The following is a 12,425-nucleotide window of genomic DNA, read 5'->3' as shown; positions in this document are numbered from 1 at the left end:
CTAGCAGCCCGCCGCGCCGGCGTAATTGAGTTGTCTCGCCGTCCATCTTATTTCGTTACTCACAAACTACTGCTTCTACTAATTTTAACTCATTCTATCATTCATTCTATATAGTTTTCTGCACTCTTATCATGCCATTAAGTGGATATAGTACTTAATATTTTAAGGAATTTGATTTTACTACATGTTATACGCATAGACCAAACAAGTCTATTGTTATACATGTAGACTTTTTGCTATTAAATAGAAATTTAATAAAAGATTTCCATCAATTGTAAAGTAAAGTCATATAAGATTATATGACTTTACTGATGGGTTGTAACAACTTCCAGGCGTATATAGTAAGTAGAGTTGAATATGATTAAAGATGCCTTTCTAATAACTATGAGACTAAAAACTATGTGAAAGTTTCCACTGATGCTAAGCTATGTAGCTGTGCGAGTAAGATGTTCTATGAAGATGCGCCGCGACAAAGTAGCTGTGCGAAGAAGAAATACAGCTCGAGTATGCGATGTCTCGATAGTAAGAAGTACATATCCAAGAGTGCTAAGCTATGTATATCAATTAATATGATTGGTGGAAGCCAAACGCATCCACAGCAACATAGCATAGCACATCTATGATGGAAAAGCAACCTAAGATTGATATTCTAAATAAGAAACGCCCACGAGAAAGATCTTTGTGGTGCGTATGTAAATTAAATTATTAATACGAAATATTTCAGCTGCAAAATATGAATGATTTCAGTGTTACCACTGTGGTGGTGATTAATCATTGGCAATTAATCATTGCGCCCCCTCCTTCCCTCTTTAGGAATAAGTAATTAGCGAAGTGGAATTTCCACTGTGCTGTGAGTAATTTTACTAATATTATAAATGCGAAAGTTTGTGTTTTTGTGAGTGTATTTGTTACTCAATCACGATAAAACGTCTGAAAGGATTGGGTTGAAATTTGAAGTCGTTTATAGTCTGGAATAACACACGGACTACTTTTTATCCCAAGCTAACGCGGGCAGAGCCACGGGAAAAGCTAGTTAGCTATATAATGACATTCTACTTTAGTACATCGCAATAGGCTCACCCTTTATTACATGGGACTTATATCACAAATGGTAAAAAGTTGGTGTACATTGTATAGCGGCATTAGCCGTAATATGCACCTCTGCCGACCCCTTCGGGGATAAAAGGCGGAACGTTGAAAAAAAATCTTATTTGGCTTCGTCGCCAAAGAAGAATGTCATTATTAGTATCATACTGTTGAGTCTTTGGACGGACTGGGAATCGGACGTATCGCGCAATGTGCAAAATATGATTGAGTCAACAATGTAATAGAGGGCTGTCCCTTACTTATCTCTTCCTGTGGCGTGTTGTTTTGTTGTGAGTTTATCGTTATTAAAATGCAATTATCAGCTGGTCCGGTTTTTTCCTACCACAGATGATTTGCGTGTATAGGTATGGTGTAATAATAGTTAGTACCGGTTAAGAGTCATATAGAAGGGTTCCGTTTTATTTTATCCTTCGAGGGGTAGGTAGAGGCACACATTTGAACTTAATTCTTATGTTGTCGACTTATTCACGTTATTGTTTGACGAAGAACTCGACTAGTTTCGTACATTTGAACTTATTTCATCTTCGCCAGTTATAATTCCATGAAACAGGAGATGATACTTATTTACCCAGTTGACTTAGAAACCAAAGGGTTTGGCCTCTCATATGAGATTTTGCTAGTTCTCGCAATTCTTGGTATCCAACATTAAAAAAGAGCCAACAAGTAACATAGTAAATAACAAACTGACAGAAGTTTATGTGAAAGAGCGAAGAATTAACTTCGGTACATTATTAAAAAGATTTTTTGTTATATCGACACAGGACCCTAAAAGCCAAACTATTGTAATGTTGACAAAACCCGTGGTTTTACATCCGCTAAGAGGTCAGATAGTATTGTGTTATCTATACCCAAATAGATTGTGTACTAGTCGCTATTTTGTACTATGTTACCTAAAGCATTCAGTTGGCTATTTGTGACTGCCAAAGTTAGTTGCTAGAGACATTAAAAATGTTTAAGAATCCGTTGACGCTCATACTCTGTCTGACAGCAGTATTTTTGATTGTCGAGGCACAATCGAGGATGTGTAGCAAGGCCATACCGTGAGTTATTTTACAGTTTTGTGTCTTTTTGAAGCTCTGCTGTTGTGTTATTTGCGTAGTCAGCCACTGTGTAACGCAATGGGTTTTGAATTGTGGGTCTTGGGATGACAAAAACTGCTTGTGGATTTTTTTAAGTGTGTAACGCAAAAGGTTTTGAATTGTGGGTCTCGGGTGGACCAAAAAGTACTTGTAGATTTTTACAAATAGGTAGGTATTACGCGACGTCCTGCGTGAGCGACCTAGACGCAAAGAGGTTTGCGGTGAGGAACGGCGTTAACTAATAAACTGTCAATACCTCAAAGTACCATTAGACCACCATAGATGGGGCCCAGCAGGGCTGATGCCTGATTCGGAGCTACGGAGTACCTATCAGGTTCTCCGGGGCTCGGGCTCGAAAAGCAGGAGTTGGGGCATCAAAAAATTACATCAAAATCCGTTGCGTAGTTTTAAAGATTTAAGCATGCAAAGGAACTATGTAGTGAAGTGTAATCTATACTTATAGATAACATACGTATACAAGTAAGTAGGTGCAATGTACATACAATTTTATTATTTTTTGGTTTCAGAGAATCATACTTGGTGACAGATCAGATAACTTATAGTTATGTTACAAAAGAGGGTGACGGTCTGCACTCGCACAAACAGCTCAAGGTGATAACTAGAGTCGCTATGGTACGTACACTAAATACTAAGCAGTTATATGAATGCTTCTCATTGGTTGATTGAGTGTGTATTTTCAACGAGATCGAAACGAGACCACGTTCGGTGTTCTGTACTCTCAGTACGAGTTTGCTTTAAGTTTAAAGTAATCGAAACAAAATGCGTTCGGCGCTCTGATTGGTTGGTTAATTCGAGCAAACTCATACTAAATATTCTTATTGGTTGGTTTATTTGCATCGGCCAGTCAGTGCGCCGAACCCGCTCTCGTTTCGTTTTTGTTCATCGTGAAACAAACTCATACTAGGGCTGATTTCCTTTGGAGGTTATTATTACATTTTTATGTCTAAACAAAACTTTTTCACTAATTATACAATAAGAAGACGTTGAAATAAAGATATATAATTTATTAAGACGAGGCTTAGATTGTAAGGCGTAGTTTTTAAAATATCTTTCGTAATTTGTATCTGTTTATTTTCCAGAAAACCCGCCAGAAGACTTTCCGTTGCCATGGAAACTGGCAGGCCGAGGATAACCAGGAAAATTCTAAGCGATGAACAAACAAACAAACAATTGTATGGGTACTTTATGTTCGAGATTTTATGTTATTTGGAAAATAAAATATTTGCTTTGAAATGGCATGCTTTTTTATTTAGAACATTAATTAAAGTAATTCAAGAATTGAACAACACGCTTTACGCTCTACTAAGTTTTTCACTAGACTTTAGTTAGGTTTAGAGTGAGGAATAAACCTATTTATGTTGTAATAAGATATCAGCATGATAATTTAATGTTTCATTATTATTTTTTAATTCGTATTTTTTCCTTAAAATTACTGATCGCTGATGAAAAAAATGATGTACAATTTTTTCGTTAGTCATGAATAGTCCACAAACCTAATTTTAGCTTTTTACCTTGAACATTGCGGGATACTCCATACATACTTCTACCCCCATTTTAGGAAGGTGGAGGGTTAGAAGCGGACAAAAAGCCTAGAGCTCCTTTTATTTTTAACTATCCCAAAACCACTTCAATACGATGCTCCGTTTTGCCGTGAAAGACGGACAAATAAACAGACGTACACATACCACATACCACGATACCAAACCCAAATATGTGATTAAACATTTTTTTGTCTGTCTATAGATATTTATAAGATGTCATTTTCAGAGTTACTCAAAATGGAGAAATAAAACATCCACGCGAAGATCGACATCCTCACGGACGGAGTCACAGGCGGAAGCTAGTTTATAATATTAAGTTTGGATTATCCTAACATATTTAAATTAAACTAAACTTACATACGATTACTCAAATCCAGGGTCTAATTAATATCCGGCAGGATGTTAGATAAATCTGTTATCTCCGCACTAATATATTAAAACTAATCGTAATTTTGGATTATTTTCACTAAACAATTCAGTTGATTATTTGTTTCAGCCAACGATAGTCGATATAACATTTAAAATGTTAAGGAATTGTTTGGTCCTTACATTCTGTGTTACAGCAGCGTTTCTGATTGCCGAGGTGCAGTCGGAGAAGTGTTGGAAAATCAGACCGTAAGTGTTTCATTAATTTAATAGTTTTTATTTATAGAATAAAATAAACTATTAACATCGACATAGTAAGTGTTTTATTACTCTGTGAATTTAATATTGGATGTTGCACCAAAGGACATCATCCACGCTTAGTACAATTTTGAACCAAGTTTGAAAGTTTGGCCGGCGCGGCGCCAAGATGAAGAAATATGATAATTCGTTAATACTTGACCCCTTAAGCATTTTTTATTATGGCACCAAAACTGTGGAACCAATAACTTCGGTTTCATCCAGGGTTTAAATATACCATTTTGCGTAAAGGTGGTCAAAATGGGTGATGTTCCTTTTTCAGTATGTTATGTTATGAGTTCATATGATAGGAAACGTGGCTTGTACTTCGCAGACTTCGTGCTATTTGTTTTACTTACAGACAATCCAGTAATTGGAAATCTTGTAAAAATATCTAATATATAAAATTCTTGTGTCACAGTTTTCGTTGCCATACTCTTCAGAAACCGTTTGACCGATTTTGATGAATTTTTTTGTGCTTATCCGGTATCTATGAGAATCGGCCATATCTATTTTTCATCCTCATTTTTTTTCCGCGGACGAAGTCGCGGGAAGAAGCTAGTAATCTTATAAAAGTTATTTTGTATGAGAATCGATTTCGCTACCCATTATGCCACAGTTGATCCCAGCCAGCTCCTGCTATGCTCCTGCTGCTGTGTTAGTTAAACCTATTACTATAAAAGTCATAATAAAGTGTATTTGTTAATTAGTAAAAGTTTTTTGGTTTCAGGGAGACGTACTTGATGATAGATAAGCTTTCTTACAGCTATGTGACTTACGACCCATTTACTAAAATCATGCGTTCACAATTAAGGACCAAGACGATAACTAAAATTGGTCAGGTATGTACAAATAATTTATTTAATCAAATGGCAGCAGGCTTAACTACGACAGATATCTCGAATGGGCCGGCCCGACCGGAGTTATATCCCGGCCTCACCGAAAACCGACGTGAAACAACGCTTGCGTTCTGTGAGTGAGGTTACCGGAGACCCGATTCCCAATCTTCCCAATCCCCGATTCCCCAACAACCCTTAAATTACTAACCCCTAAAAGGCCGGTAACGCACTTGTAACGCCTCTGGTGTTTCAAGTGTCCATGGGCGGCGGCGATTGCTTTCCATCAGGTGATACGTCTGCTCGTTTACGGTGTTCGCAGACTACCAAGAGTTAAATTACAGTACCACTCGTTTTATGTAACTGTGACATTGTTTGCAGAGAACACGCAGAATACTAGTCCCTTGCAACGGTACCCAGCAGCCCGACGAAAGCCTGTTGGAGTCTAAACGGTAAAGAAATTAACATTTTTATATACGTACTTAACAGTAATGTATCTTGATCCCTTGATCTTATTAAAAAAAAAACTAGGCGATGTTTCAAATAGTAAAAAAACTAGAGCTTTATTGTATATCGAATTGAAATTTAATTTTCAGAAGACGTCACCAAAGGTTTAGGTGCAGGCCGAAATGTATCAATGGAGATTGTGATGTAGATGGCAACTGTTTGTGCTACAATGGCTATGCAGAACAAAACGGCACTTGCGTGCCCGTATGCGACCATTGCTCAAACATTACTTGTAGCACTCCAAACAATTGTCAATGTGCCTTAGGATATAAAATGGTGAACGGGTCATGTATACCCGAAAGTAATGCAACTGGTTGTTCCAATGGCTACATAGTGGTCAACAATAATTGTGAACCTATCTGCTCCAGTGGTTGTCCAAATGGGTATTGTGTAGGTCCGGAGAGGTGTTTCTGTCTGGACGGCTTTCGTGATGCTAAAGATGAAAATGGAACGGATATATGCACACCTATATGTCAACGTCCATGTGATGGATATTGTATCAGTCCAGATACCTGTCTTAATGATTGCCCTGAAGGATACAAGGCTGATTACTCGGACGTGAATAATAAAAAGTGTTTGCCTGTATCTGAGGATTGGAAGGGAACCTGTCCGAACAAATGCAAAGTAGAGGAGCCTCATGACGTCAGTGAGACAAGTACAGAGTCTACTACAGGTCCATACTCTACCGCCTCTGAGCTCCCAATACTTGAGAGAAACAATACAGTTGAACCCTTTGTTGATAATTACAATAAATCTGAAACTATACACGAAGAAATCTTAAGAAAATCGAAGTGAGTATTGGATTACATAACAGCATAATGATAAATTAATATAATCTTAATTAAAATTATTTTATTACTAGCTGATGCCCGCGGCTTTGCTCGCGAGACTAGTACGTCTAGTAGCACGCTTCGGTCCAGTCATTTCAGAGATTTATTACTATTTCGAATTAATATTTCACTATTTTTTCCACTTCATTAAATTATTAGATTTATTATCTTCTGTTTGGTGGTAAGGCACTTATAATTTAATGTATATTTCTTTTCAGAAATCAACAAGATGGAGTATCTATTTTAATTTCAATAATAATAGGTAGAAATAATTGCGGAAAATACAACATTTCAGTTTCTGATGGACAAGACGAGAATTAACTTTCAAAGGAATTTCAGGTAACATTGTTATAATATGTTCTTATTGCGTAATTGTTCCAATCTGCTAGGCAACAATTGTTGTGCAACACGTGACGCTCAACATGCTCATCAGCCTACCAGCGCGAGCACAGAATGACGCGCGGTATGTTGGCATAGCGAAGCAACACTCTATTGGTATGACTGCATGGTTGGCGCGGTGGCTGGACAACCGGCTGCCGCGCAATGCGTGTTGGGTTCGATCCCCGCATGGAATAACTCTTTGTGTGATCCACAAATTGATGTTTCGGGTATGGGAGTACTAGTTGTATATTTGTAAACGCAATTACGACACAGAAGAAATATCTAGTGCGGGGTAAGGTTTGTAAAAGCTAAAAAAAAATGAAAGCTTTCAAATTTCACTTGACCATTTATAATTGTTTTCTTTACATATAAGGTGTTCTAAAAGTGTCTGCCTCAGCCTGTTTGTTTCTTTGCAGATGCTTTCCTCTAGATTTCATACCATTGAGTGTTAAAGTCATTCTGAGCTTACTTCGTGTGCTGACGTCAGTTATCCTGCCATGCCGTGGTTTATTGGCTAACAGTTTTGCTAACAAAAAGCAGACTATCAATTAGCTTTTTATGAGATTGTTACAGTGAGGACTATCGTACCAGATTTTCTCACTATTGGTGCTATTGGTAACTAAGGTATATAACTACTGACAAATCATCAGATTTCTGAAAAACCACCATATGCTACATTGACGCCATTATTTCACCAGAGAGCTTAGTACGGGTTTATTTTTAACTGACTTCTATGTTTAACGACACGAAAGCACGTTCGGCGCTCTGATTGGTTGGTTTATTCGAGCCCGCCAATCAGAGCGCCGTTAGGTCCTTTCGATTTCGTTAAACGTAAACTCGTACTAAGAGCACAGAATACAACTTGATGCGTATATAATTTTTTAGTCGTGGCATCTGAAAAGAAAATAAAATAATCATTGATTTGTTTAATTCTTCATTTTCCATTAATTTCTGTAATAAACTTTGTTCTCATTTTTATTCGTAATTTACTTATCAATGCATTACTTACGCCTTTTAAATTGTAATTTAAAATACTTATTATTATATTGGCACTATGTATTATTTTGATCTTTATTGTAATAATGTCTTTGAATAAACTGTAAGCATAACTTTGTAGTACCTAATTTATTTGAACTTTTTTTAACATAATTAATAAGTTATGTCAATATAATAATAATAATGTTACGTCGTTTAATTCTAAAAGTGACAGACAGAGAGAGGTGCACATTTTCCATGTACAACAATTTCCTTCTATGGTAATCATGATATTGCGTAAAGAATTTTAAAATTGAGCTACTTAATTATTATACAACGTCATGCCTTTTATCCCCGAAAGGGTAGGCAGAGGTGCACAGAGGTGCAATGCCGCTATACAATGTAAACCCACTTTTCACCATTCCTGTTATAAGTCCCATGTAATAGGGGTTACTAGGGGCTAATAGGGGGCTCCGCCTATTACCATATACTGGGCACAATACCAGCCTCCGTGCTACCACTGATAAATTTTCGAAATACCGTACAGAAAAGGCACAATTGCAGATTTCGTGTTACCACTGATAAATTTTCGAAATACAGTAAAAAGCCCAGTAACTTTGCCCAACCCGGGAATCAAACCCGAGACCCCTTGTTCGGCAGTCGCACTTGCGACCACTCGACCAACGAGTCAGTCGAACCTAATTATTACATTTCAGTTAATCCAAGTTAAAACCTTGGGGTACATTAACTTACTGAGAAATGATTAAAGTGAAGAAATATTTAAATATTATTTTGTAAATACTACGCGGTAAGTCAAAGGTTGAGTAGAAAATATGAGCGTTGGCGTAAGATTATCTTTCAAAGTAATTATGTAATTAAAAACGAATAATCGCATCTAAATGTTATTAGGTACTCTAAATGTAGTCTGTTTAAATGTAGGTAGGTACCTGCTTAAGATGTGCCTTTCCACCAGAAGTGTGATATGTACCTATGCTATATCCTACGAAGATGTAATAGCTAAGCTGTGAAACTATGTGACCATTTCCACCGATACTAAGCTATGTAGCTGTGCTATGAAGATGCGCCGCCGCAAAGTAGGTGTGCGAGGAAGATGCAGCTCAAGTATGCGATGTATCGATAGTAGGGTAGCCATCCATAGCACACGTCAATTGACGCTTTACGTCTAACTGATGGGCAAAGGCAAAAGCAATGGGTGGGGCAAAGTTTAATTAAAATTAAAAGAAGTGAGCCATTTCGTTAGTATTACCTGTCAGTCATCTATTATTGTAGAGTTTGGAATTCACCTGGAGTCTTGAGAGAGAATAAGTCTGTTTACTATCACAATGTGACTTAAATAGTGAAGAACGGGTCTCAGAAAACGTGCTAGTTTACTCGACTGCAATTGGTAACTTCACCAATATAGGCATCCAGGTAGAGGGAATTTTCGAAAAAGAGAATACGATACCAGTTATTCCATCCCCAGTGTACAAAATTTTATATTAAAGTGTTATACCTACATGCGGTCGCTTGACCAACGATTCAGTTTTTCCCACTTTATCGGGGAATAACAACATTTACATTTAACTGGCGGCCCCAATGTTTCACTTTTATATATAGAAATGTATAGTTATCGTGGAAGGATGTGTTACCAACGGATATAGGTACCCTTAATCATTACTATCATCACGAAATTACCATATTGTATATTTTTTTGGAGTTAATCACATGTCGGTTTAGTAACTGCTGTGAGTTTAAAATGTTTGTTAATATTGTTTCTCGCACAATTCTCGTGGTGTTTTCATTAGCCCTCGTACCTTCTCAAGTTTATACACAAAAACGGTGAGTGAATTTATGTTGTTTATATACAATTCTCCTGTTACGAGTGACTGTGTGTTTGAGTTTGAAAGCTAAATTTTTACACAGAGGAACATATAGGTGAGCACTTCTTGAAATTGCTAACGAATTTAACAGACAAATATAATGGCCATGTACTATTATTTTCAGAAATGTTCATCAATTCTCTAATGACAAACATAGTAAATTGGACAAAGCAACGACAACCACTACTGTGTCATATTTTATGGACAGTCCAAGTTCTGGTGATGAAAATGTTGATAAACTAGAGGAAAATTCTACTGATATTAAACGTAATGACTTTTACAAAGTGACGACAACTACTACTCTGTCATATTTCGTGGATAGTCAAAGTTCTTCTCCAGAATCTGTTGATGACCAAGCCAAAATGCAAGAGAAAAATGTTACTAGGAAGAATCACAATGACGAGACGACACTAACAACTGCGTCATATTTTGTGGATAGTCAAAGCTCTAGTAGAGAAAATGTTGATACACTAGAGGATAATTCTACTGATAATAAACATTATAACTTTTACAAAGTAACAACTACTACTACTGTGTCATATTTTGAAGACAGTCAAAGTTCTACTGAAGAAATCGTTGATGATAATGTACGATTACAAAATTCTACTGAGAATAAGCATGCCTTTGGAAACGTAACATCTGTTGCTTTTGTGCCAACAGTTACTATTGTCGCAGAAGCAGAGAATATTGCTAATGACAATAAAACAAATATCACAATGAAAGATACATGGTGAGTATAACTGAAGATTTGTTGTTAAACTGCAAATAGTAGTTTCTTACCGGGCCTTTAAATGATTATCTTGAGAGCAATGACAATTATTTAATTAGTTCATTAGTAGTTGAAGATAAAAAGCAGGTTGCAGGGCAGGGCATTTTATAACAAACCCCTTGGGGTATGAGAATTGTCAAATCTTTTGCGATTGGCAATCGGTTTTGAATCGCAGTTACATAGGTCAAGGAGTGCAGCTTAAAATTCTGACGGCTGATCGAATACCGACAATCTTAAGCAGTAACGTCTTACTAATAATTAATAGTGATATTTTAAGCAATCATTATATTTTAACGTTTCAGGATAAAACGACGTGGATTGTTTATCTTGATTCCTGCTGTGTTAGTGGTAACTGCGGGAATGATAGCATTACTCATTTTGAGACGCGTCAATATTGTGACTTGTTTCAACAAGAAAGGGAGCTACGACGTCCAAGGTACATTTATAAGAGAAGACAAGACAATGTACTTCTCACTTTTAAGCCAAGAAGATTTATAATATACAAGTGGCGTATTAACACTTCAACACTTAATTGCATATACATATCACGACATGCGTTATGAATTTGTCTAGAAAAAAATCTTTGTATGATCCGTATTTTGTTTTACCGGGTCTAGGTACGATGTGCAATTGTACATGAGAAATTATGTGCTTGTAAACATAACTACGATACAGAAAAAAGCCTTTATGATGCAATCCTAATAATGTTTCTCCTTCTAAAGGCATAACCGATGTATAAAAGGACATGATAACGGCTTCTATTGTTTACTTTCAGGTCATTTCCTTCGTTTGAACACAAAATTTCATTATGATTCATTTGAAGATATTCAGTTCATACCGCATTAGTGAGTTAGCTGTCGCAGTATTGACGTATCAATTTATTTAGTCAGTAATTAAATTAACTTTTATTTATTTACCTACAATAATATTTAAATATGTAAATACATTATTTAATAAAATCATAGTTTAAAATACTAAATATACGCTTTTAATTATACGTAGATCCGAATCTCAAATGTTTACTAATAGGTAGATCACAGTTACTTCAACTATCTTCTAGTTTCATGGTTTCGATAGTAAATACCATAATATTGCATTGTCATTTAAAGCTTCGAAAGCTTCTAGACCAGCTTGTTGATTTGGGTCTTGAAATAAATGTGGATGTTCAAGGAAGATGGAAAAATTTGCAACATAAAAATAAAAAAATACCGACAATATAGTAAATTTTGGACTCGAAACACCTAAACCTTGTACCTATAACTGTGGCTATAAAATAAAAAGCCTCATTGTTTTAAAAGTGTGATCGTGAAGCTGAATATTTTATTATTATGACCTACTTAGGTTGGAATTGCTTTGCAATCCGATCAGAAAGGTTTTCCATGTCTTAATGCATATAATTACGGTAATGCTTTCCGTCCGACTATTGCATAATCGGATCGGAAAAGGTTTGACAACAGACGTAATAGTTTCACTAAGTGGACCAGTCTACCATTTAGTTATTATTGGACATGCATGTATAAATGTATATTCGTGTAAAACGCCTGTGTCCTATAGGTGTGGGTAGAAAGGTTAAGACTAGATTGATCCGTAAAATATCTTTACTAGGTTCCATCACATTCATGCACCTACCTCCGCTTATTGTGCGATAAGTATAGGTACTTTGGACTCGATTTTCTAGTCTCTGTCTTGTCAGATTCGCATAAGCCGGTAATCGAACATACGGATCACAATTGCCGCCCCGCCCATGGAAATAGAAACACCAGAGGCGTTACGTTTTTAGTACGTTGCCGGCATTTTGGGGTTTAGAATTTAAGAATTGTTGGATAATTGGGGAAT

General features: G+C 36.4%; 2 protein-coding genes across 3 annotated transcripts; both read left to right on the top strand.

The window, feature by feature from the left end:
- The first annotated feature begins 4,198 nt into the window (after positions 1-4,198).
- LOC118267291 (extracellular matrix organizing protein FRAS1-like) lies at positions 4,199-7,541 on the top strand. 2 transcript variants are annotated; one of them, XM_050702993.1, is made up of 6 exons: positions 4,199-4,363; positions 5,142-5,253; positions 5,629-5,699; positions 5,847-6,545; positions 6,803-6,923; positions 7,382-7,541. In XM_050702993.1, the coding sequence occupies exons 1-5, from the start codon at positions 4,272-4,274 to the stop codon at positions 6,903-6,905; spliced, it is 1,077 nt and encodes a 358-aa protein (XP_050558950.1). In that variant the 5' UTR covers positions 4,199-4,271; the 3' UTR covers positions 6,906-6,923; positions 7,382-7,541. The 2 variants fall into 2 exon arrangements, with proteins under 2 accessions (XP_050558950.1, XP_035437105.2); XM_035581212.2 differs by having other exon boundaries at positions 5,844-6,545.
- A 1,896-nt stretch (positions 7,542-9,437) lies between these two features.
- Positions 9,438-11,892, top strand: LOC118266833 (uncharacterized). The gene is made up of 4 exons (XM_035580416.2): positions 9,438-9,779; positions 9,945-10,550; positions 10,892-11,025; positions 11,365-11,892. The coding sequence occupies exons 1-4, from the start codon at positions 9,697-9,699 to the stop codon at positions 11,433-11,435; spliced, it is 894 nt and encodes a 297-aa protein (XP_035436309.2). The 5' UTR covers positions 9,438-9,696; the 3' UTR covers positions 11,436-11,892.
- Positions 11,893-12,425: the final 533 nt, after the last annotated feature.

Source organism: Spodoptera frugiperda, chromosome 23 (genome assembly GCF_023101765.2).
Source record: "Spodoptera frugiperda isolate SF20-4 chromosome 23, AGI-APGP_CSIRO_Sfru_2.0, whole genome shotgun sequence".
NCBI classification, from domain to species: Eukaryota; Metazoa; Arthropoda; class Insecta; order Lepidoptera; family Noctuidae; genus Spodoptera; species Spodoptera frugiperda.
Note: the sequence above shows the minus strand (reverse complement) of the source record. Positions and strands in the feature narration are given on the sequence as shown.